General features: G+C 33.8%; 1 protein-coding gene across 13 annotated transcripts in view; it reads right to left on the reverse strand.

Annotated features, from left to right (window-relative positions):
- Positions 1-22,828, reverse strand: part of HERC4 (HECT and RLD domain containing E3 ubiquitin protein ligase 4) — a 138,022-nt gene that overhangs the window by 95,609 nt on the left and 19,585 nt on the right. For 6 of the 13 annotated variants that reach the window (XM_023240494.2, XM_045040047.1, XM_023240492.2 and 3 more), the window contains exons 3-8: positions 14,253-14,412; positions 13,467-13,508; positions 8,194-8,283; positions 7,249-7,325; positions 4,073-4,294; positions 2,617-2,708 (exon numbers count right to left, since the gene is read on the reverse strand). In XM_023240494.2, the coding sequence (XP_023096262.1) occupies positions 2,617-2,708; positions 4,073-4,294; positions 7,249-7,325; positions 8,194-8,283; positions 13,467-13,508; positions 14,253-14,412 (683 nt within the window). The remainder of the gene's footprint in view (positions 1-2,616; positions 2,709-4,072; positions 4,295-7,248; positions 7,326-8,193; positions 8,284-13,466; positions 13,509-14,252; positions 14,413-22,828) is intronic. The other 7 variants (XM_011287366.3, XM_011287365.3, XM_019813173.2 and 4 more) reach the window with 6 other exon arrangements.

Here is a 22,828-nt window from a genome sequence, read left to right on the forward strand (position 1 = left end):
TTATTCTGTACCTTCCTCTTTTTACTTAACAATACATGCTGAAGATATTCCACAGCATAACACAGAGACCTTCCTTATTCTATTTTACAAGTCATGTTTACATGTTTAAATGTTAAACACCGGGGCGCCTGGGTGGCGCAGTCGGTTAAGCGTCCGACTTCAGCGAGGTCACGATCTCGCGGTCAGTGGGTTCGAGCCCCGCGTCAGGCTCTGGGCTGATGGCTCAGAGCCCAGAGCCTGTTACCGATTCTGTGTCTCCCTCTCTCTCTGCCCCTCCCCCGTTCATGCTCTGTCTCTCTCTGTCCCAAAAATAAATAAATGTTGAAAAAAAAAAATTTAAATGTTAAACACCTATTTTACAAGTCTTGTGTGGTTACCACAGTTTATTCAACTAGGCTGCTACTGATAGACATCTGCATTCTTTTGTTCTTTTGCTATTAAAATAAAGCCACAATTAATGACCTTGTGCATATATAATTTCCTATCTTTAGGACAGATTCTTAAAAGTAGGATTGCTAAGTCAAAAGATGTATGTATATGTGATTTGCATAATGAATTTGTTTTTTAAGCTTATTGATTTGAGCTTATTTTGAGAGAGAAAGTGTGAGTGGGGGAGGGGTGGGGAGAGAAGGAGAGAATCCCAAGTAGGCTCTGCACTGTCAGTGCAAAGCCCAATGTGGGGCTGGAACTCATGAACTGTGAGATCATGACCTGAGCCAAAATCAGATGCTTAACCAGCTGAACCACCCAGGCACCCCTGATTTGCATAACGAGTTGGTAAATTAACCTAAAAAAAGTTGACATCTTTATGATAGTGTGTTCATACCCATTAACATACCTTTCTTTACATTATTTATTCTGTTTTTAAAAGTCTGTTTCAATTTTTCCTGATGTTGTTTTCCTAATACAGGTTTTGCACAAGAAAACTGCTTTGTCCTAAATTAGCAATCCTAATTTTTTTGCAAGAAATTCTTCCAGAAAAACAAAAGATACATGGATATGGAACTATATTCTAACTTAAATCAAGGGAAATAAAATATTTTCCTATTGGGGTATTTAAAACTACCTAATTTTGTTAAAAACAATATTCCCCCAAAATTCCAGTGAACAAGTATCACCAGCTACTCTCTTGAGAGGAACATAGAAGACTGGGATTTAAAAAAAACTCAATAGGGGCGCCTGGGTGGCGCAGTCGGTTAAGCGTCCGACTTCAGCCAGGTCACGATCTCGCGGTCTGTGAGTTCGAGCCCCGTGTTGGGCTCTGGGCTGATGGCTCGGAGCCTGGAGCCTGTTTCCGATTCTGTGTCTCCCTCTCTCTCTGCCCCTCCCCCGTTCATGCTCTCTCTCTGTCCCAAAAATAAATAAACGTTGAAAAAAAAAATTAAAAAAAAAAAAAAAAAACTCAATAGCTATAAACAGTTACATAGCCTAAGAAAATAAGATAAGTGGTTATTTGAAGGGCTGAATTTGATAAAACATTAACGTTGTGAGCCTTCCCACCACAAAGTTAACACCAAGGAATAATACACAAAATATTTTTTTACGCTAGTATTTCAACATAGACTTATTTTAAAAAAACAAAAAAAACAAATAAAACTAAAAACATAGACTTATTTCTTCTAAATACCTACAACAGAAGAGAACAACTAGAATTTAGAACATGCCAACATGATTTAATAAGACTTTAGTGATTACATCTGTAACTTGATAAAAATCAATAAAATACAATAAGATTGGCAGATAAGTAAAATTTCCTTACTAAAAGGCAAGTACAGTAATATAAAAATTTTAAAAATCAACTTTTATAATTAGTCATATTTTTAAAAGTACTGAATATACTATACTTGAGAACTAAGAAAAATTCTTATCAAAAAAAAAAAATCCCAATGTGGGTGTGTAGAATTTTGTGTGTGTAGAAGTCTGATTAGAAGTTAACTTTTTCTTGCAAATTTATGTACTATGCAAATTGAAGATAAAGCAAACACATTCATTTCTAATTCAGCCAGTAAAAAATGTGCCAATAATATTCCTGGTAAAGGTTAATCTAAGGTTTTTATTTTCATTTTCCTTCCAATCACTAGAGAACTACATAGTAATGATAATGTAATGGCACATACCCAAGAAAAGACAGACTTAAAACCATTAATGAGACTGTGATGAAAGCTCATTATAACTGCATAATTCCTGGCCTATGGATAATAGATTCATTCTCCTCTATTACTTGTTACATGGTATTTATAAGCCCAATGAGAGTTAAATTAAAATGAAGCAGTTATACAATATAAACGGGATTGATACACATAGCATGGCAAGTATGACAAACTAAAAGGGAACTTTTTCATTCAAAATATTCCTAAAGCAGTATTACACATGAACTTGAGAAATTCAACAAAATGTATTATCACATTTAACAGATCATAATTCACATTACATAACCTGAAACAAAGTTGAAAATTAAGGTAAATTGTTTTTGACAATAATTTAGTGCTTTTTTCAAGATTATTTTTTAGACATTAATTAATACTCAAGTTCTAAAGTAAATATCATGAAAACATTCACTAATTATAAAATAACTACCATGAATAATAATAAAGAAGTTTTATGGGAGTACAATACCTTGGTTAGTGCAGCAGTATGATCTTCTCCACAACAAATATAAACTATTTTCTGAGTTCTTAGTGACTTTAGTAAATTAGGAACATACCTATCTGAAAATTCCAACAAGAAATGTTAATGGTATTCTTAAATTAAAACTCTTCTAAAATGTGTTTCCTTTACAGCTTCCCAAGCTCAGTAGACAGTGGCAAATAATTTTTAACTGTAAGTCAATGATTTTGTAGTACAAGCCAAATTAACTGGGTTCCCAGATTTTTTAAAGGAGGGTTTTAAAGAGTAATTTAAGTGTTAAAGTGCCCTAACACCAATCTACACAGAACTAGAAATCAAGGAATTTCAAAACTATCTGTTTCCAGTACACACACATCATTCTTTATATTTACCTCATGATAATTAAGCTCACAGGATTCTATTTAAATGCATGAAAATTATACTTCCTGCTACTTTGTACCAGAAAAAAAAATGTCCTAATCTGACATATTTTTCTTATGCACAATAAAATATTTTAAAATTCTGAGTGTTATTTGCTTATCATTACCAGTTGCTAGTTACTAGACCAACAACTCACTTTTGTCCACTTAAATCATGACAATTATGTTGAGCTTGATGAAATTAGTTTTTGTATTTCAAACATTGGCATTGAACTTATGCAGTTATGAAAAATCAGTTCCAAGATCCTAACTTGTTTCAAGTAATTATAATTTTTTAAAATTCAAATTATTTTCAAGACTCCAGAATCCATGTTAAAAGTGAAGCCCAAGATAAAGATTTAATGACTCAGATTATTTAAATACTTCCTTGAAAAACTCAAATAGATTAACACTCCATGTTACTTTCCAGAATAATTTTACAACTTCTTTCCACCAATCATGGCCAGTAATGTGATTTCCAATTTGCAGTAATGTTTTTCACAACTTTCTTTTAATGAACATCTAAAAACAAAGATTTTTATCCAGATATACTTTCTAGAGTTTATTTTGCAGTAAGATGGTATTTTCTGGCCTTCCCACAATCCCTTAAAAAATATTACCAAATGGAATTTTTAAATAAATCTTTAAGACAGATACCATATGTTTTCACTCTTATGTGAATCCTGAGAAACTTAACAGAAACCCATGGGGGAGGGGAAGGAAAAAAAAGTGAAGAGAGCCAAAACATAAGAGACTCTTAAAAACTAAGAACAAACTGAGGGGTGATGGGGGGTGGGAGGGAGGGGAGGGTGGGTGATGGGTACTGAGGAGGGCACCTTTTGGGATGAGCACTGGGTGCTGTATGGAAACCAATCTGACAATAAATTTCATATATTGAAAAAATAAATAAATAAATAAATCTTTTATCCCCTTCTCCGTATCAGGAAAGATTTGGGTACATTTCTTCCTGACATTAAGAATCATTGATCCATCTCAAAAGATCATCTCTTTTTAAGTACATTTATCTATAAATAATGAAAACCTACCATTTTCATCATTAAGACCTAGTTGACCAAATTTGTTGCGTCCCCATCCAAAAATAGCTCCAGAAAGGGTGAGTACAAAACTATGGGCTCCTCCCGCTGCAACTTGCATGAAAGGGATTCCAAGCAAAGACTTGATCAGCTGTGGTGAGGCTTGCTTTTTACAGTCAATGCCTAAACCCAATTGGCCATATTTATTTTGTCCCCAACAGAAGACTTCACTTGCTGTAAAACAGAAATTATAAAATTAACTATTTTTCACATACATACAAAATTTCATTTGAAGATCATCAGTTATTTTGAGACATTCTCCCTCTCATCAAATAGAAATACATTATTCCCCTTTTATATGGAAACATGTAAGAACATTCTGTATTGGTACACTTACAGTTTGACCAACTTTACTAATAAATGGGTAAGTCACATAACTGAGGGTAGTCTAGTCTCATTTCCTTACATTCCTTATGATAGAACCATCTCTTTTTAATATTCCTCAAGTCTCACTTTTATTCTTTGGTTTATCCCAAGAGGCACTCAACCAACTCTTCAGTTATTATACGCTGATCACATTCAAAATTTTATCACTAGACCAGACCTCTCTTATAAGCAATAAACCCATGTATCCAATGCTTATGTGATATCTACACTTGAATATTACAAAGGCACCTCCAGCTCAGTGTGTTCCAAACAATTTATGACCCCCCCCTCCACCTCCCATATCTGGACCTATTCCCAGTGTTCTCTATCTCAGTATGTGATATTATAACTGACTCAGTAACACAACCCATAAACATAGAGTCATCCTTAACTCTTCTCTTACCTTATACAGAGATTGTTATCAATCTATCACATACCACCACAGTTTTCCTACTAAAGAAAAATATGGCACATAGATCCACTCCTCACCATCTCACCTGATTCTCTCTACTTGTCACTTTTGCTCCCCCAACTGCCACCCTATTTTGCAACTTTAGATATCTTTTTATTTATTCTTATTAAGTGGCACTAATAATTGTTTTCAAAATTCACATGACAAAATAGTATACACTTAAAAATAAGTTTCCCTCTAAAAATTAGACCCCCAGGTCCTCTCCCAAGAGACAACCACTCTTACCAATTACTGGTATGTACTTCCAGAAATATTCTATGCACATACTAGCAGACATCTGTATATATACATAGAGGTATTATTAAAATATAGATGTGATAATGTTGCTCACCTGAAAAAAATACAGCAGTGCCTTCCCACTGGTACTGGGATAAGCACTTTTAACAACGTTAAAAGTAATGTTCTACATAATCTACCTGTTTCCAAGCTCCTTTCATATCAGTCTCTTCCCTCACTCACTCTACTCTAGTGACACTCATCTTCCTTTACATTCTCCAATGCTCACTTCTCACACACTTACAGTTCTCTCCGTGTAGACCTTCCCCTCATCTTTGTCTAGTTCACTTCAACTCTCTCCCAGAAGGAAGCAGGTTTCCCTGGTGGCCCATATTAAGTTCAGTCCCCTGCTATATGTTTTAAATAATCCTAAACTTTTTTCTTTACAGTCCCTTTTCACAGTACATAATTATATTGTAATTTATATGAATATGACCGTACCATTAAGTACCAGCTAGTAGTGTACTGCTTACCCCTACACATTGTACACTCTAAAGTGCTTAGTTCATAATGAGTGATCAAAAAAATCATTAAATGAGTAAAATACTGCTAAAGCCATGAAGCTGAACAAGGCAAAAGAATCCCTGTAAGTCAAGGCAGAAAACTGCCCTCCTCATCAGTAAAACCTTTGGGTTTAAATTTATTTGGGATCTACCTACCAAAATATCAAAAGAAGAGCTGACAAAATAACAACAAAGAATACAGAGATGCCAGCTTCCCCACTGCCTATAGAAATGCAAATGCCTTAATACTGGCATTTAAGGCCTTTGTAACACATTACCTCAACTGAAGTATCAGTATGTCTCTCATGTTCTCACAATACCCACATAAAACTATATGCTGATACTCAAATACACAAAATACTTTTCCTGATTTTATGCCTGATTTTTTTCCTGATTTACTGGTACTACCTCTTTAACCAATCCTCAACACTTCCTCTAGCTACTTCTCAACATTTCTCTAATTCTGAATAAATTTTGTTCATCGTTTAAGACTTGTATCAAATACTAAGTCTCTTATTGTTAACAAGTCTCTTACTGATTTGAACAAATTACTTTTTTCTTCATTCACATAGCATTTTACTTCGACTTTGACCAAAATAGTACAGTTTTTTTCTGCCTCAAACTAGTTATTTATTTGTATATCTGCTCCCTCCACTACATGTTATGATCCCTAAAATAATTCGTTCTGCTGGTCACTTTGGCTCCTCTCACTGCCACCCTATGCTGTCTGTAACTGTATTATCTTACCTGTATTTTCCCATAGCTCTAGCCTAGTGCTACATTCACAGTAGGCCTCACTAGACATTTAATGAATTAAATAATAATAATAATGAAGCCACTGGAACTTACACTTTAAATGGTAAAGACCAACATAGTAACCCATGCCACAATCCTTAGCTGGCATATGAAGAAGTTAAATGAATACGAAACAAATGCAAACAAAGCTAAGAGAATGCTTATAGCCTTCTTTGTTTCTGTTCATAAAAAGTCTAAGATCCTAAATGAGACTGAGCAAGTTATAACCTTCCCCATCTATGAAGGCTTAGCATTTAGCACACTATAGAACAATTAGACACAAAAATCAACTTCACGTCTATATACTAGCAATAATCTGGAAATGATACTGTTCACAATAAAAAAATGTCAAATATCTATGGAAAAATCTAATAGAAGATGTGTAAGACCTCTCCACAGAAAACAACAAAATACTATTGAGAAAAATTAAAAGGAGATTGAAATGAGGGACATAACATGTTCAAGAATTAAAAGATTCAATATTATAAGGATTTTCCTAAAACTGATTTACAGAAACAATTTAATCCCAATCAAAATCCCAGAATATGTGTGCCTGTGAAGACTGGCAAGCTAATTCTAAACTGTATATGGATATGAAAAAGATCAAAAAGAACCAGGACAATCCTGAATAAGAACAAAGTTGGAGGACTTTCTGCTCAATTCAAGTACCATGTAATAAAACTGTAAAAGGGCAAGAAAATGAAAACAATACTTACCTTTAGAAAGTGCAAGTGAATGATAGTAACCACAAGCAACCTGTACTATCTGGATATCTGACAAACTTTTAATATTTCTAGAAAATAAAAAAAGAGATCAAAATCAGTTAATTCCATTTAATAAATGGATCCTGAATACTATTTATTAATGCCATTTATTGACCACCTACTATGTGCAAGTAGTTTCCTACTGACCTAGTTATTTCATGGTATTTTTATACAAGTCAATGTACCCAACTACTTATGCTAACAACAGTAAACAAAATCTAGTGTGAAAAAATTAAGAGGTGTAATAAGAAAACACTTTGAAAAAAGTATTTAAGCAAAGTAAACTAAGCTCAAGCCTCAAGTATTCCTCAGTGTTTTTATAATTCAGATGTTTTATCAAAATTAAAAAAAAATCTTTAGCTTAAAGTGTGAAACCTGGCAATACATTTGTGAAACAAATGTACATGAACTAATTTGTCTAAAATTGGTGTTTGGCTTCATTTAATACATGTTGTCTATAAGGCTTCTTAAGAATCAACAGAGATTCCTATCATGTGGTGCTACCAATTCACAGATTATGAAACCTATTCCTTTTGAGCTATCCTTTACCTCTGCATCTAAATCAGTGATACTGAACAATTTTTTAGTAGAGAAATTTACTCATCACATTTATTATGATCACTGATACGTTCAGTCCTATTTCTACCATCTTGCATTTTTTCTTTATATTTTTATAGTTTCTTCCCCCTGAGCCCAATTTCTGATTTTTCCTTAAATGTAACATAATCCTAAAGCTAATTTTTAAAACATTACAAAAATCAAGCAACTTTTTGCATCAATCATCCCAGGTGTTTTTTATGCATTTCCCCTTCTCCTGGTCATTCTGTTTTTCCTGAATGAATGTTTTCAAGATAGAAAGGGGGAAGGAAACATAATATGTTTCTTATTTCCCTTTACCTGATACTGCCACCTGACCTGATTCTGCCATATGAGAGTCCGGAGCAAGTTCTGACCAGAGTGTCGATACCCATGATTTTCGGGAGGCAGCTTCAGCAAATCAAATTTTGAGCAGGAGAAAGGAGAGTTACTCTAATTCCATATTGTTGTACAAAAAATATTTTTATTTAGTGGATATATGTTCTTAACTACAAAACCTGAGGGCTGCACTGCTCTAAATTAGCAAAATCCAGCAGGTTAGCAGGATCCAATGCACCTTCAGATTTTCAAATGTAGCAAAATGCCATTTTTCTGCAATTAGCAAAATCAAACACTAGCAATGCAAAAACAGAAATACAAAAAATAAATGGATTTGTGCAACTGTGCTGAAGTTATTGAACATTCACTTTTACTGTTTTTGAATATCAGGCACATGATACACTGACCAGTGAACTATATTAAGTATTTTTTAAAATGTATTAACTGTTTTTAAAAACCTGTTCCAGGTACCGAGTCCAAATAAAATATTTCAAATATTACACTCTCATAGCACCTTATGTTTTCTTCCTTCACAGCATTTATCACTGTTAATTACTAGTGTACTTATTCACTTAATTATTACTAGTGTACTCTGCTAAACAATAAGCTCTGTAAAGGCAAATTATGTGTCTTATATCCATAGAATTCCCAGCACTTACCACAGTGCCTGGCAAAAAGTATGTAATGAATACACTGATAAAGGATAAATGAGTTTGCAAAGTCTTTGAGGCTGTAGTAGTAAACCATTCATAAAGTCTGCCCCCAAACTTCTAAATTTGCATAGCAATTTACACTTGGTGACTTCCGCATTTCCAAAATTATCATAAGGCTTGGTATACAACATAAATGTTAATTTCTTTGGCCATGTCTGCAACAGTGACAAGGAAAGATACTGTACTGCGGCGTTATTGTTTATGGGGTGCCTGGATGACTCAGTTAAGCATCCAATTTCAGCTCAGGTCATGATCTCAAGATTCGTGAGTTCGAGCTCCACATGGGGCTCTCTGCTGTCAGCGCAGAAGCCCACTTTGGATCCTCTGTCTCCCTCTCTCTCTCCTCCTCTCCTGCACTCACTCACTCTCTCAAAAATAAACATTAAAGGGGCGCCTGAGTGGCTCAGTTGGCTGAGCGTCCAACTTCAGCTCAGGTCATGATCTCACAGTTTGTGGGTTTGAGCCCCACATCAGGCTCTGTGCTGACCCTCTTGTTCAGAGCCTGGAGCCTGCTGCAGATTCTGTGTCTCCTTCTCTCTCTGCCCCTGCCCCGCTCACACTTTGTCTCACTTTGTTTCTCAAAAATAAATAAATGTAAAAAAAAATTTTTTTTAAACAGAAAAGAAACATTAAAAAAAATTTACGCTAACAATCAACCTAGCTCTACCATTAAAAAATACTTTTTCTGGGGCGCCTGGGTGGCTCAGTCGGTTAAGCGGCCGACTTCGGCTCAGGTCATGATCTCGCAGTCTCTGAGTTCGAGCCCCGCGTCGGGCTCTGTGCTGACAGCTCAGAGCCTGGAGCCTGTTTCAGATTCTGTGTCTCCCTCTCTCTGACCCTCCCCCATTCATGCTCTGTCTCTCTCTGTCTCAAAAATAAATAAACGTTCAAAAAAAATTTAAAAAAAAATACTTTTTCTTTTTAATCTAAAATTTAAATGTTTAAAATTGACTGAAATAAAGAAAATAAATTTTACTTTTGACCAAGCTGATAAGTCAAACATCTTTAATTAGTTTCTATAATCCAGAAACCTCTGTTTTCACAAGGATCATATTATACCACCCTGTCATACTTTTTATTGCATATGTCCAAGAAACAGAACTTTTAAAAATACACTACAACTTTATGGCCTACAATTATGTTTCTAAAGGTTGTGTGGAAAAATATGTATTTCCACTCATACCAAACTAACAGATAGTAAAATTAGGCTTAAAACGTTTTTATAAAGGCAATAACATATATCCTACATAAAAAAAATAAATAACTAGGCAGAAATCAGAGACCAGCATTGGTATTGAAGAATTTTAGTCTTTCCCCAAGAAGTAGTGATTTCAAAACAAAATAAAATTAGAAGTAGGAAAAGATCATTGAAGTCGTATAAATTTCAAATGTAATCTATTATTAATTTTACATTCTTTCATCTTAAAGTGTTGCTTTATTTAAATATTCTTATCTACTAGCATAAAAGTGGATTTTGTTCTCAAGGAAGTACAGCCTAATGTGAATCATCATTTTTCTGATCATTCTTATAAAAATTACAAACACTAATTTTGGGGGCGCCTGGGTGGCTCAGTCGGTTAAGCGTCCGACTTTGGCTCAGGTCATGATCTCACGGTCCGTGAGTTCGAGCCCGGCGTAAGGCTCTGTGCTGACAGCTCAGAGCCTGGAGCCTGCTTCCAATTCTGTGTCTCCCTCTCTCTCTGACCCTCCCCCATTCATGCTCTCTCTGTTTCAAAAATAAATAAACATTAAAAAAAATTTTTTTTAATTATAAACACTAATTTTTAAAAATCTATTTACATACAGTTTTCACCGATCTTCTATACGTTTTATTCAAGATGAATGAGAAATTTATGAAGCTGGCTGATACCTCTAAGCATACAGAAAAGGCCTTGCAGCTAAAAATGATTTGGCTCCCAGAAAAAATAAAATAAATAAAATAAAAATGATTTGGTATCAAAATTTAAAAAGAAAAAAATCACTGGCAGTCTTTCACAAAAATGTATTTCTACTATGTCGTATATTGCTTTGATTTCAAACCTATTTATGACAAAAATGAAACTGTTCTTAAGAGTAAAGTTGCTGTGATATAAAGATGAAGTAAGTTGTGTCAGGATGTCATCATCTCATCTGCTCTGGATGAACTCAGTGGCTTAACTGCTGAGAGGCCAGCCCCACTGGGGGCTTATCAAGAAAAACTATAGCAAGAGAACATTTAGACTATAAATACTGAGAGTTTGTGAGGATTATTGCAGAGTCTTAGGTCTTGGCAAGGCTACTCTTTGCTGATCTAAGCAGTTCTCCAAGGACCTTAGAGCAATTAGCTCCAGCCATAGTAAAGGAGACTTTCTTTTTAGTTTATTTATTTATTTTGAGAGAGAGAGACCGAACATGAGCAGGGAGAGGCACTGAGAGAGGGAGGGAGAGAGAGGGAGAGAGAGAATCCCAAGCAGGCTCCATCCACACTGTCAGTGCAGAGCCCAATGCAGGCCTTGAACCCATGAACTGGGAGATCATGACCTGAGTTGAAACCAAGAGCCAGATGCTTAACTGACTGAGCCACCCAGGCGCCCCCATAGTAAAGGAGACTTTTTAAACCTCAGTAGAAAAAAAAAAAACCAAGCAGCATCCCTGGGAAAAAGATCCCCTCACCCGTCAACACATGCTAGGTGCATCCTTCCCTAGCAAGGTGCTCTAAAACAGGACTTTTATATTTGTGCTGGCAGGAGGACATCAGCTCTCAGTTGGCTAAGCCATCTCTCCCTAGTACCAAGTCATATGAATGTATATCTCAGCTAAATATGATCTTTATTACTATCATCTCCTCTTGCTTGAAACAATAGTGTGATTTACCTATCACTGGTTTGGAGTATGTTATTTATTTACTGGCTTAATAACAGACATTATCCTATATGCTACTGGCTTGTGAAATTCCTGCAGTAAACCTGTGATAAATAGATTGCTGGCAAAGACAAACTCAGCTTCTGAGCATGAATTGCCTCAAAACAAAATATTGCCCTTTAACACACGAAAATATCAGTAAAAATATGTATATATCATAACAAATCAGATCAGTCCGTTGAAAACTGAGTAGGTTGAACAGGAAAAATGCCTTAACACAGAGCTTAAAGTTAATATACATATTTAGCAAATACAAAAACATACAAGTTTAAACCAAACGACTCACAAAAGATCTCTTTCAGGTCCCTATCCAGGGTCATAAAATAATAAAGTCACAAATACATAATTTATTATAGGGCATTGTTCAAATAAACTCATATAATAAACTATTCTATATTTAATTACCTTTCTTTCCATTTAATAAGAATCTACGGATTACTGACTGAAATCCCCTATACGAGAAGTGAACAGCAACAAAAATATAAGTATGATTTTAAGAAACCAGTAAACATAAAAGAGATTAGAAAGTTTGGACCTAAATCTTGGTTTTGAGAATGCTGACTTAGACGATCAAACATGTAAGTCCCTTTTCAATCCTAAATACACACAACTTAAAATCTTAAGTTAAAAATCCCATTCTACAACAATTATTTATGGAGGGAATAAAAGCAGTAGAGGATATGACAAACGTGAGGTCACTATGTTTCTATGAATGCTTTGTATTATTACCTAGCCAATAGCCATTTGGTTGCAAATTACCATTTTCTGAAATAAATCTAAATTGAAATGACTAAAAGAATTCAATTTATTTAGCTTAAGAAAAAAAAAAAAAGCTTCTCCAAAGAGCACTATCATTAAGAGATATTAAAAGCATAATGAAAGTTGTGTTTGTTATTTAATCGTTAAAACAGAAGAAATAAAGGGAGGAGCACCTGGGTAGCTCAGTTGGTTAAGCATGAGATTTCAACTCAGGTCATGATCTCCCAATTTGTGGTTTGTGAGTTTGGGCCCTGTGTTGGCTCTGTGCTGACAGCTCAGAGCCTGGGGACTGCTTCAGATTCTGTGTCTCCCTCTCTCTCTGACCCTCCCCCCATCTCTCTCTCAAAAATAAACAAATATTAAAAGAAGAAGAAGAAGAAGACAAAGAAGAAGAAGGAAAAAAAAAATAATAATAATAATAGGGAAGAAATTGGAGGAGTTTTATGGAATTTAGTTACAAGGTAAATCAAGAAAATATGTGAATATGATGTATCCAAAAGTCTCAAAGGACAGTTCACTACTAGAACAATTATAAAATGTTAAAGACCAAAAAATAAAAAAATAAAAAACCCACTTTTAATAAATTAGAACAAACCAAATATTTTAAATACTTTTAGGTTTTTCAATAAACATATACACATAAGGGATTATAGGCTTACTGAAGGAACTAGCTACCTTTCCTACTTAAAAAAAAAACTCATTTCTAACAATAAGTTTCTGTTCTGAAATATATTAGTTCCCATGTTCCATTTTCTTATCCTAGTAAGTTATTTCTTACTCCTTAAACCAAAACAAACATTATCAATGTTAAATTCATAAACAAAATATCTAAATGTGTGTAAAATAATGCTACCTAGAATAAATCTAAAATTAGTTTAATACCTTGTTTCACTGGAGAGTTCTCTTTTGTCCCTATAACTATTACTAGGAAGAAAGAACAAGAGTTTAAGGAAGCAAGAATTTGTATAATTTAAAAAACAAAGCGTGAGTTAATGTATTATTTATGTATTGAAAACAAATTGGATACTTTCTTTAAATCTCTGTATTTTTACCTAAACATGTTCATGCTCTTACAATGTTTAATATTAAAACAATGGCTATGCCCTATGTAAATCTCTAAGAATACAACATTAATGAGGCATTTATTTTTTAATTTTGAAATAAACCTATGATGAATTAGTGGTTAACATAAGTTGTGGCCACTGCTTTGTAAAAAAGTGGAAAGTGACTGAATTCTTTATACTAAGCATGTGGGACTTCTATATTCAATAAAAACAATAAAGACTAAAAAAACAGGACAAAGAAACATGCAACCAACCAATATTTTATAAATAAATATTTCAATAGCTGAGGTACTCAAGATGGTACAATCAGCAGTTTAAATTAGCCTAAACCACTTTAAAATTTTAGAAAGAAAGTATTTATAATAAAGTACATATTCCCCATCTCTTTTCTTTACAAACATAAATAATTTAGGGGAAAATGATGTAAAAAAATAGCACTTAGCCCAAATTATAGGCAAGAACCTACCTAGTAAACTCCTTAAGAACTCAAAAGGGAGAAATAATTAGATGTCAACTCTTACAGGCCCTCAGTAAACAGAATAATTTAGATAACAAATTTATTATAAAAGATTGTTAAAGACCTCTTTTTGGTCACCTTTGTTACCTGGGTACTCTGATACATTCCTCTGATCCTAGCAGGCCAAGCTGTCCATCAGAATCGAGACCCCAAGCATACACCTGGCCTTTGTCATTTAGTGCTAATGTATGAGCTTCTCCACATGAAACAGCTACGATATTTTGGGCATCCAGGGCAACAACCTGCTCTACAGAAATCAAGAAGAGAAATATTACATTCTAGTTTTGAACTACCAATGAGAATAAAACACAGTCTTCATCTTGTACAAAAAAGCTTAAGAAAATGATAAAATACAGACTAAGTGTAACACTAGTTATTCTGAAAAATTTAACAAGTATGTGCCACATAAAATTCTCATTGTGGTAAATACAGATATACATCCTAGGGTATAAGCAATTCAAAATATTAAGTGACTTGAACATTTTGGGGAAGAAGTTTAAGGTTTATAAAATTACTGAGAAAGTTACTCTTCATTCAAAGCCATTGCCAGTAACAGCTAAAAAGGGAATCATTTAAATATCCTGGACTATTTAATAATAAAATCATAATTGACATACACTACTATGGAGTGATTCTGAAATTAATAAAATAATCTGAATTGGGAATTTCTGATAGAAAAGGACCTTCTTTACAGATCTCATAAATGATGCATCTACTAGGTATTCTGAGGAGGGACTTGAAAGGCAATGTAACCATAACAAATAGGTTTCAGTTTATGGACTGCCATTTTAACATCAAATATGTAAAAATCCATATGTGGTTAAAATGTGTTCAAGTTTTAAACTAAAAATTAATTTAAGCATTGGTCCTTCATAAGACTGTCAGTAGCCACTGACAAACCAGTAAAGAAAGTGAAATTGTTTCCTTAGTCTCCTTAGGATGCATAATGTCTACCAGTTTTTTACTAGTACTATTACATGTGTTTTTAGGATGAACCTTTTTTTTTTTTAGCTTAGTAATAAGAAAGATATAATTTTTGTCTTCAATAAACCTAAGCTTCATGTTGAAGAGTCGTTAACTGAACCAATCAGGGTTTCTTCTGAAGCACACTTTAGCTCAGTGTACAAAGCAACTGTTCAATAAAGAAACTAATTGCATCAAGAACATTTAAATTCCTATGTTTAGAGAAACTCAAATGTTTAGGATTACTACCCTGCCATTTTGGAGTGGGAGATTATATAGCCTCTAGAATCTTTACAACTCTAATGATATGTTATTTAAAGTACTTACCTTAAAGTACTGAGTTAATAACTCGTGAAGCTGGTGTATGTAGAATTCGTTATACTAACCTTTTGCTTTTTGTATATATTTTTGCGTATACGTTTTTATGAAATTATATTGTAGGAACATACAAAACAAGAAACAAAAAGAACAAGATATAACACACTGTCTCCTACCTCCCACAAAAAAAAAAAATCAAGAAAAGGGCTTATAGGTATGACATCATTTGTTTACATCAAAATATTATCACAAATCTTAATTATGAAGAAAGAAGTAAAATACTCAAAAGATCTGTTCTCTTTCAGAGGCCCCAGAAATAAGTCAATGTCTCTCCAAGACAATCCTCAAAGGAAGTACAATAAAGAGTAGAAAATGACAAGATGACAAGACAAATGAATAAGACCGGTTGGTTCAATAGCAAATGAAGAGTACTAAATAGACAGCAATGGCTGTAAAATCAAAGGCATAAAAACTCAAGAAACAAAGAAGAAACAATCATTCATACAAAACACTAGTATTTACTGTATACTTCTTATGCTCCAAACACTGGAGACACAAGGAGATTAAAACAGATTCCTAGCCCTCAAAGAATTTAGTCTATAGAAAGACAGGTGAGATAAGGATTGTGATTAAATGCTAAGATAAAGATACACAAAAGGCACCATGGGAACCTGAGATATTTATTAAAGCCTTAAAAGATACCAGGAAGAATTCTAGAAGACAGTAACACTTAACACTAAATCCTGAGCTGAGAAAAAGGAAGAGATTCCATGCAGCCATTTGAGAAAATTCTTATAGCAAGACAAACTAACTAAAAGCAAAGTGAAAAGACTAGTAAGGAAAACAGGGAAACATCTTATTCACACTTCAAAGAAATAATCTCCCCAATTTTTAAAGACTTAGTTGGGGGTGGGAGGGGAAGACCAGTAATTCAGTGAAAAATGGACAAAAGATGTCAACTGATAGTTCACAAAAAAAGAAACAGAAATGGCCCTTAATCATATGAAAAGATGCTCACATTGGTAAGAGAAATGCAAATTTCTCAAAACTACATTGAGAAGCCAGTAATATCTTCACTTAGAAAATTTATAAAACCATACGCTTCTAATTTTGTATTCTTCCACATGGGTTAACCTTCAAGCAGAAATGTTTACATTCTCCCACAGAATGGGAGAAAATAATTGCAAAGAATCCATCTAATAACAGACTATTATCCAAAATATATAGAAGACTCTTAAAACTCAACAATAAGAAAAACAACCCAATTAAAAAATAGGCAAAAGAACTGAACAGATACCTCACCAAGGAAGATATACAGATGGCAAGTAAGCCTATGAAAGGATATTCCTACATTTTATGACATCAGGGAATTACAAATTAAAATGAGATACTACTATACATATAGTAAAATGGCCCAAATCCAAAACACTAACAATATCAAATGCTGGAGAGGATAGAGAAAAACACAACTTCTCATTAACTGCTGGTGGGCATGCAAAATGATACAGCCACTTTGGAAGACAGGTTGGCAATTTCTTACAAAGCATACTCTTACAAGATCCAGCAATCAGACTCCTTGATAGTCACCCTAAGGATTTAAAAACTTAGGTTAACAAAAAAATCCATACATAGATGTTTACAGCATCTTTATTTATAATTGCTAAAACTTGGAAGCAACCAAAAATGTCCTTTAATAGGTAAATAAACTGTGGTACATCCAGATAATAGAATATTATTCAGCAATACAAAGGAATAAGCTATCAAGTCATATACAGACATGGAGGAAACTTAAACACATATTACTAAGGAAAAGAAACCTATCTGTAAAGGCTACATACTGATTCCAAACACATGTATGATCCCAAATACATAACCTTCTGGAAAAGGCAAAACTTTGGAGACAGTAAAAAGTTTAGTGGTTGCTGCAGATTAGGGGGCAGGGAGAGATAAATAAGGAGAGCATAGAATATTTTTAGGGCAGTAAATAAAGGTAGTATGTATGATGACCATTACTATTCTATACAATACTATGTGTCATTATGCATTTGTCAAAACCCATAGATTGTCATACAACACAAAAAGTAAACTCTAAACCATAGACTTCAGATGATGTCAACGTAGGTTTATTAATGGTGATAAATGTACCATTGTGGTACCATTGTGGATAGTGGAGACTGGCTGTGTAGAGATGGTGTATATGGGAATTCTCTGTACTTTCTGCTCAATTTTGCTATGAACCTAAAACCACTCTAAAAGATAGTTTATTAATTTTAAAAATGTTTATAATAAAACTCAAAATGTTTCATAAAAATTCTAAAGTTTGATTAACAGTCTGTTGGGGAAAAAAAAGCATTCTCATATATTGATAATAGAAGTACAAAACAGAACAACCTTTATGGAGATGAAATGAGGCAATACCTAACAAAACATATGCATTTACCTTCTGGACCTAGAAATTCCATTTCCAGGAAATTACACCTAAGTACTGAAGGGTAACAGAATATGCTGCTTTGATACATGATTCTTTTGAGCTCAAGGACATTAAGAAGAAATAGATACAAGAAAAGGTCTCTGCCCTCCCCCCATATGCCTAAAAGTAGGACATAAATTTGTAAAGGTACCCACCTCTTCCCTCTGTACCAGGAAGGACAGAAGTTAATCACCAGATACAACTCTAAACCCCTATCAGCTCAGAGATGGCACCAGGAAAACCTACATAAGTACTAACTAACCCTTATCTTCCATTAGTCCACCCATCTATTTATCTTCCCACAATTTGCCACCCCAGAAACTCAGTCATTTTTGTTGTTACTTATCTAAAACTTTACTGTTCTTTTAAGATACTATGTAAGCCCATGTTCTATCAACCCTAAGTTACTCATCACTGAGTGCTCCCATATCTAAGAGTAATACATGTGTTAATAAACTTGTTTTGTTTTTCTCTTGTCAATCTGTCTTTTGTCTAGGCCCCAGCTGGAGAGCCCAGGATGAAAGAATACAAATACAAATACAAATACGTGTGTATATGTGTGTGCGTGTGTGAACATGTATATTTGTATGTATTTGCAGCACTGTATATAATAAGACTGGAAGTATTCCAAGTATCCATCGACAAAGGATTCCATCTACACACTGGAATACTATGCTCTACAAAAAAAATAATAATAATAAGGAAACTACATACTGATATAGAAAGATCTCAAGGATATATGAGCAAAGAGTAAAAAATATCAAGTATGGAATACTATATGATTTGCTACTTTTTGTGTAAGAAGTAACAATAAGAACATATATTCGTACTTGCTTATATCTACATAAAGAAAATCTGAAAAGATATACAAAGAAACTAATAAACATATGTAGGTGATGCAGGTAGAGGGGAAATACAGCAGTCAGATGTAAGAGCAAAAATTCACAATGTGCATTTGTATTACCTTGATCTTTGAACCACGTGAATATATTGTCTATTCCAAACAAAAAATAAAATTTAACTTTAAAAATTAAATAGAACATTAAAGAAAATAGTTAAAGCCATGTATTGAAACCAATGTTTTCATTTTAAAACTGACCTACTTTAATTTTTTTCTACATACTAACAACTCAAGACAAACAATCTTGGTTCTTTCAGAAGTTTAGTGCCATCAAATTACTGAGATACCTATTCTGAGAATGGATAACTGCTTCAGAAATACATTATTAAAGAAGCATAATAACACAGTTATACATCCTGGGAATAGCATTAAATACAGGCTTCTCAGACAACAAATACACAAAACTCATAGCTTCTCTGTATGAATTTTTTTAATTACTTAGTTTTTCTCAATGGCTCATCAAAATGAATAGCCTCAACCATACCCCCAACCCCTAGTCTGCTAGAAAGTCAGATCAATAGCATACTGAGACATTTTACATCTAATGAAATTAGATGGCTGAATGCTCAAAACGAGAGTCAATGATAAGCAAGACTGAAGGAAAAATAAATGAACCTAGCAAAACAACAACAAAAAATTCACTAGAAGCCTAACTCAATGCCCTGTGTGAGGGGGAAGAAAAAAAGAAGTCATATCAAACCCAACAGCTAACATTTATTATTTACTATGTACCAGGTACTGTGCTACTTTTAATCACCAAGTTACATTTGACTTTCAAGGCCAAATTAACACAGAAAAGGGAGGAGTAAGTGGGGATTAAATTCACTTCAACTAGAGTTAAGTATGAATATATAAGGAAGAGGACAGATGAAAAAAAAAAAAAAAAAACCAATTTGCCAAGCAAGCCCATTAAACAGTTGATTCCTTTGATAAAGAAGGACTACAAGACGTTGGAATTATGAACATATGATGCTAAACTTGATGGAAGAGTTTTAATAACACCACATGACCATTATAGTCAATTATAGCCCAGAAAATATGTTATCTCTTTAAAAATATGTAAAACAGATAAAACATGTGGTAAGTGTTGTTGGTCATTATGTTATTCTTTCCACCCTTTTTATGCTTCAAAATGCTCACATAAAATGTTTGAGAAAAGTAACACTGTTCATATCAGCATTGATGGCTCACGAGAACATTTAGTTTTGGGAGGCACCAAAGGGCAAAAAAAAAACATAACTGGTGGAGATAACCTTGGGAAAGAAAAAATACACTTCTCAGAGACAGGGGCAAAAACAGAAAAGATAAAGAACTAGAGGCATGTAACATATCCATCTTGTAAATATTAACAGCAGATATATTCTAAATACATCCTAATAGGTGCCTGGTCGTTATTACTTCTGGTTCTTCTTATACTTTACATTGTTAAAATGTGGTATTTTTGAAAACTAATGGTGCATCATTTTAGTAAGGAAGAAAAGGCCATTATCTTTGCTCCATACATACAAATATAGTCATTTTTAGACTTATGAAAACCAATTAAAATATTCAACCTAATGACAATTTTAATTTCTACATCACCTATTTCCTCCCAATTACCTCTGGATGTAGATCTGATTTCAGCATTTATTCATAAACAAACTGCATCAAATAAATTTCGTTGCAAATATTTTTTTTCAATATATGAAGTTTATTGTCAAACTGGTTTCCATACGACACCCAGTGCTCATCCCAAAAGGTGCCCTCCTCAATACCCATCACCCACCCTCCCCTCCCTCCCACCCCATCAACCCTCAGTTTGTTCTCAGTTTGCAAATATTATAAAAGAAGAAAGAATAATGCTGCACAGCCTTTTAGCAATGTAGGATAGGTCCAGGTTCTTGATGCAAAATGTTATATGATAAAATCCTTCCTCTTGAAAAACTAACCTATTTCCTTTGGGACCTAAAAAATATACTCGTCAATTCTTCAGTTTGTGAAAATTCATGTAGAGTATCATCTCCAGACTCACTGTTTAAGAGTTCACTTGTACAATTTCATTATCATCATACAGTGATGATACCTACATTCACCTTCTGATTTGTCTAATAATTGTGAAACATCTTCCTCTGTCAATTTTCTTTTGTCACTATGGATAGAAAATGAAAAATTCCGCATTCTCAATTTTATATTTGTAGTCAATGAAAGCTACAAAAAGAAAAATAAAAGCTACAAAGATGGGACTCCAGACTTCTTTTGTATCTTCTTTAAACGCTGGTGCAAAATTCTGCACAATTATGAAGAAAACGTATGTTAAATATTGAGGATTTCACTGCACCATCCTTCTAGGAAACTCCATCATTGTTCCACTTACCATCTTTGTCTGCTTATTTAGTCTACTTGAGAATATAATCAATTCTCATTATTGGCAATAGTTATGTTCTATAAAGTTACCACAAATACTTGCTCAGCAAATATGAAACACTGCCCCTAGGGATAATACAGGATTAGGCTCCCAGAAAACTCTGATCACATTTTCATAAACTGATCAACACATAACCTTGTTTTATATGTGTTTCTGCTTAAAGACATCTTATATACTATTGATTCACTAACACTGAATTCACAGCCAACAGCACCCTAACTCATGCCTCAATGTATTATCATAGCCTTCTTGTGCTTAGGAACACTAGACAGCACTTCAGTATTATGCTCAGAGGTCATTTTAAACAGTGAAATGATCAAGAAAAGTACAAAAACATAAAAAATGTGGCACAAAAGGATACTTGTTTACAGTATGAGAGCTGAAACAAGAAGGCAGAGCACTGCTTTGCTGAATGTCAGCTGGGAATGCACACGTCAGGAGACCCAACTATTTTGCAGCAATGCATATGTGCATGTCCAGGAATGACCATAAAAAGGCCTCATGGGTATTAACTGACTACAACCTAGGTTGATTTAATAACAGTACACATACACACTTCTTAGCAACCAATCACAGAATACACAAGATGGTCTATTAGGAGTCTTTGCTAACCAGGGTTTAAACCTGATACTAAGATATAATCATCAATAATATGTTCTGAGAATCTTGTAAACAAACAAACAAAAAAAAAACTAAAGAATATACTGTCTTCTCAAAAAAAAAAATGTATTGCTTTTCAGATTTAAAGGCAATAAATACTACAGAAACACCATTATAGTAACATATTCACAACTAGCATCTCTTAAAAACTACTTCTTATTCAAAATTCTAAAACATCTAATTTGAAGGAAAATATAAACATTATGTTACTCTGTATCCTCTTTCACCTACAGATATCAAAATCTTGTTGTTACAGGATAATTTGTGTTCTCCCCTAAATGCATGTGTTTAAGTCCTAATCCCCAGTATCTCAGAACGTGACTTTACTTAGAAACAGGGTCATTGAAGATATAATTAGTTAAGATGAGGTCATACGGGGGAGAAGGGTAGGTCCCTAAATCCTCAAAAGGGAAAATGTGGTCACAATTACACAGGGAAAATACCATATGAAGGAATGCCTAAGACTGATAGCAAACCACCAGAAACTAGGAGAGAGGCCTTATAGAAGGAACCAACCTTGCTGACACCTTGATCTTGGATTTCTAGCCTCTAAACCTATAAGATAATACATTTCTGTTACTTAAGCCACCTAGTTTGTCATACTTTGTATGGCAGCCCTAGCAAATGAATACACCTGGGTAAATATTTTTAGGTTCAAAACATTCCTGTCAACTTGGCCAAGTATCACCATCTCTGTTTTCTAGGCAAACCAAAGAAAGAAATAATTTATTTTGAATAATTCAATCACAGGTAATTGATTTTAAAATTTGGAAGTTTCTAGTTTACAATTACATTATTTCCATGTCAAAAGATTAAAATAAATGGAAAAAAGTATTTAAAGAATTGGCGAAGGATAGTTCTCTAAACAATCTTCAAAATATAAGCCAAATAAAAGTTGGCAATATGTATTTTAATTTTTAACATACATGCCTCTGATCCAGAAACTT

Source organism: Felis catus, chromosome D2, assembly GCF_018350175.1.
Source record: "Felis catus isolate Fca126 chromosome D2, F.catus_Fca126_mat1.0, whole genome shotgun sequence".
Taxonomy (NCBI): domain Eukaryota; kingdom Metazoa; phylum Chordata; class Mammalia; order Carnivora; family Felidae; genus Felis; species Felis catus.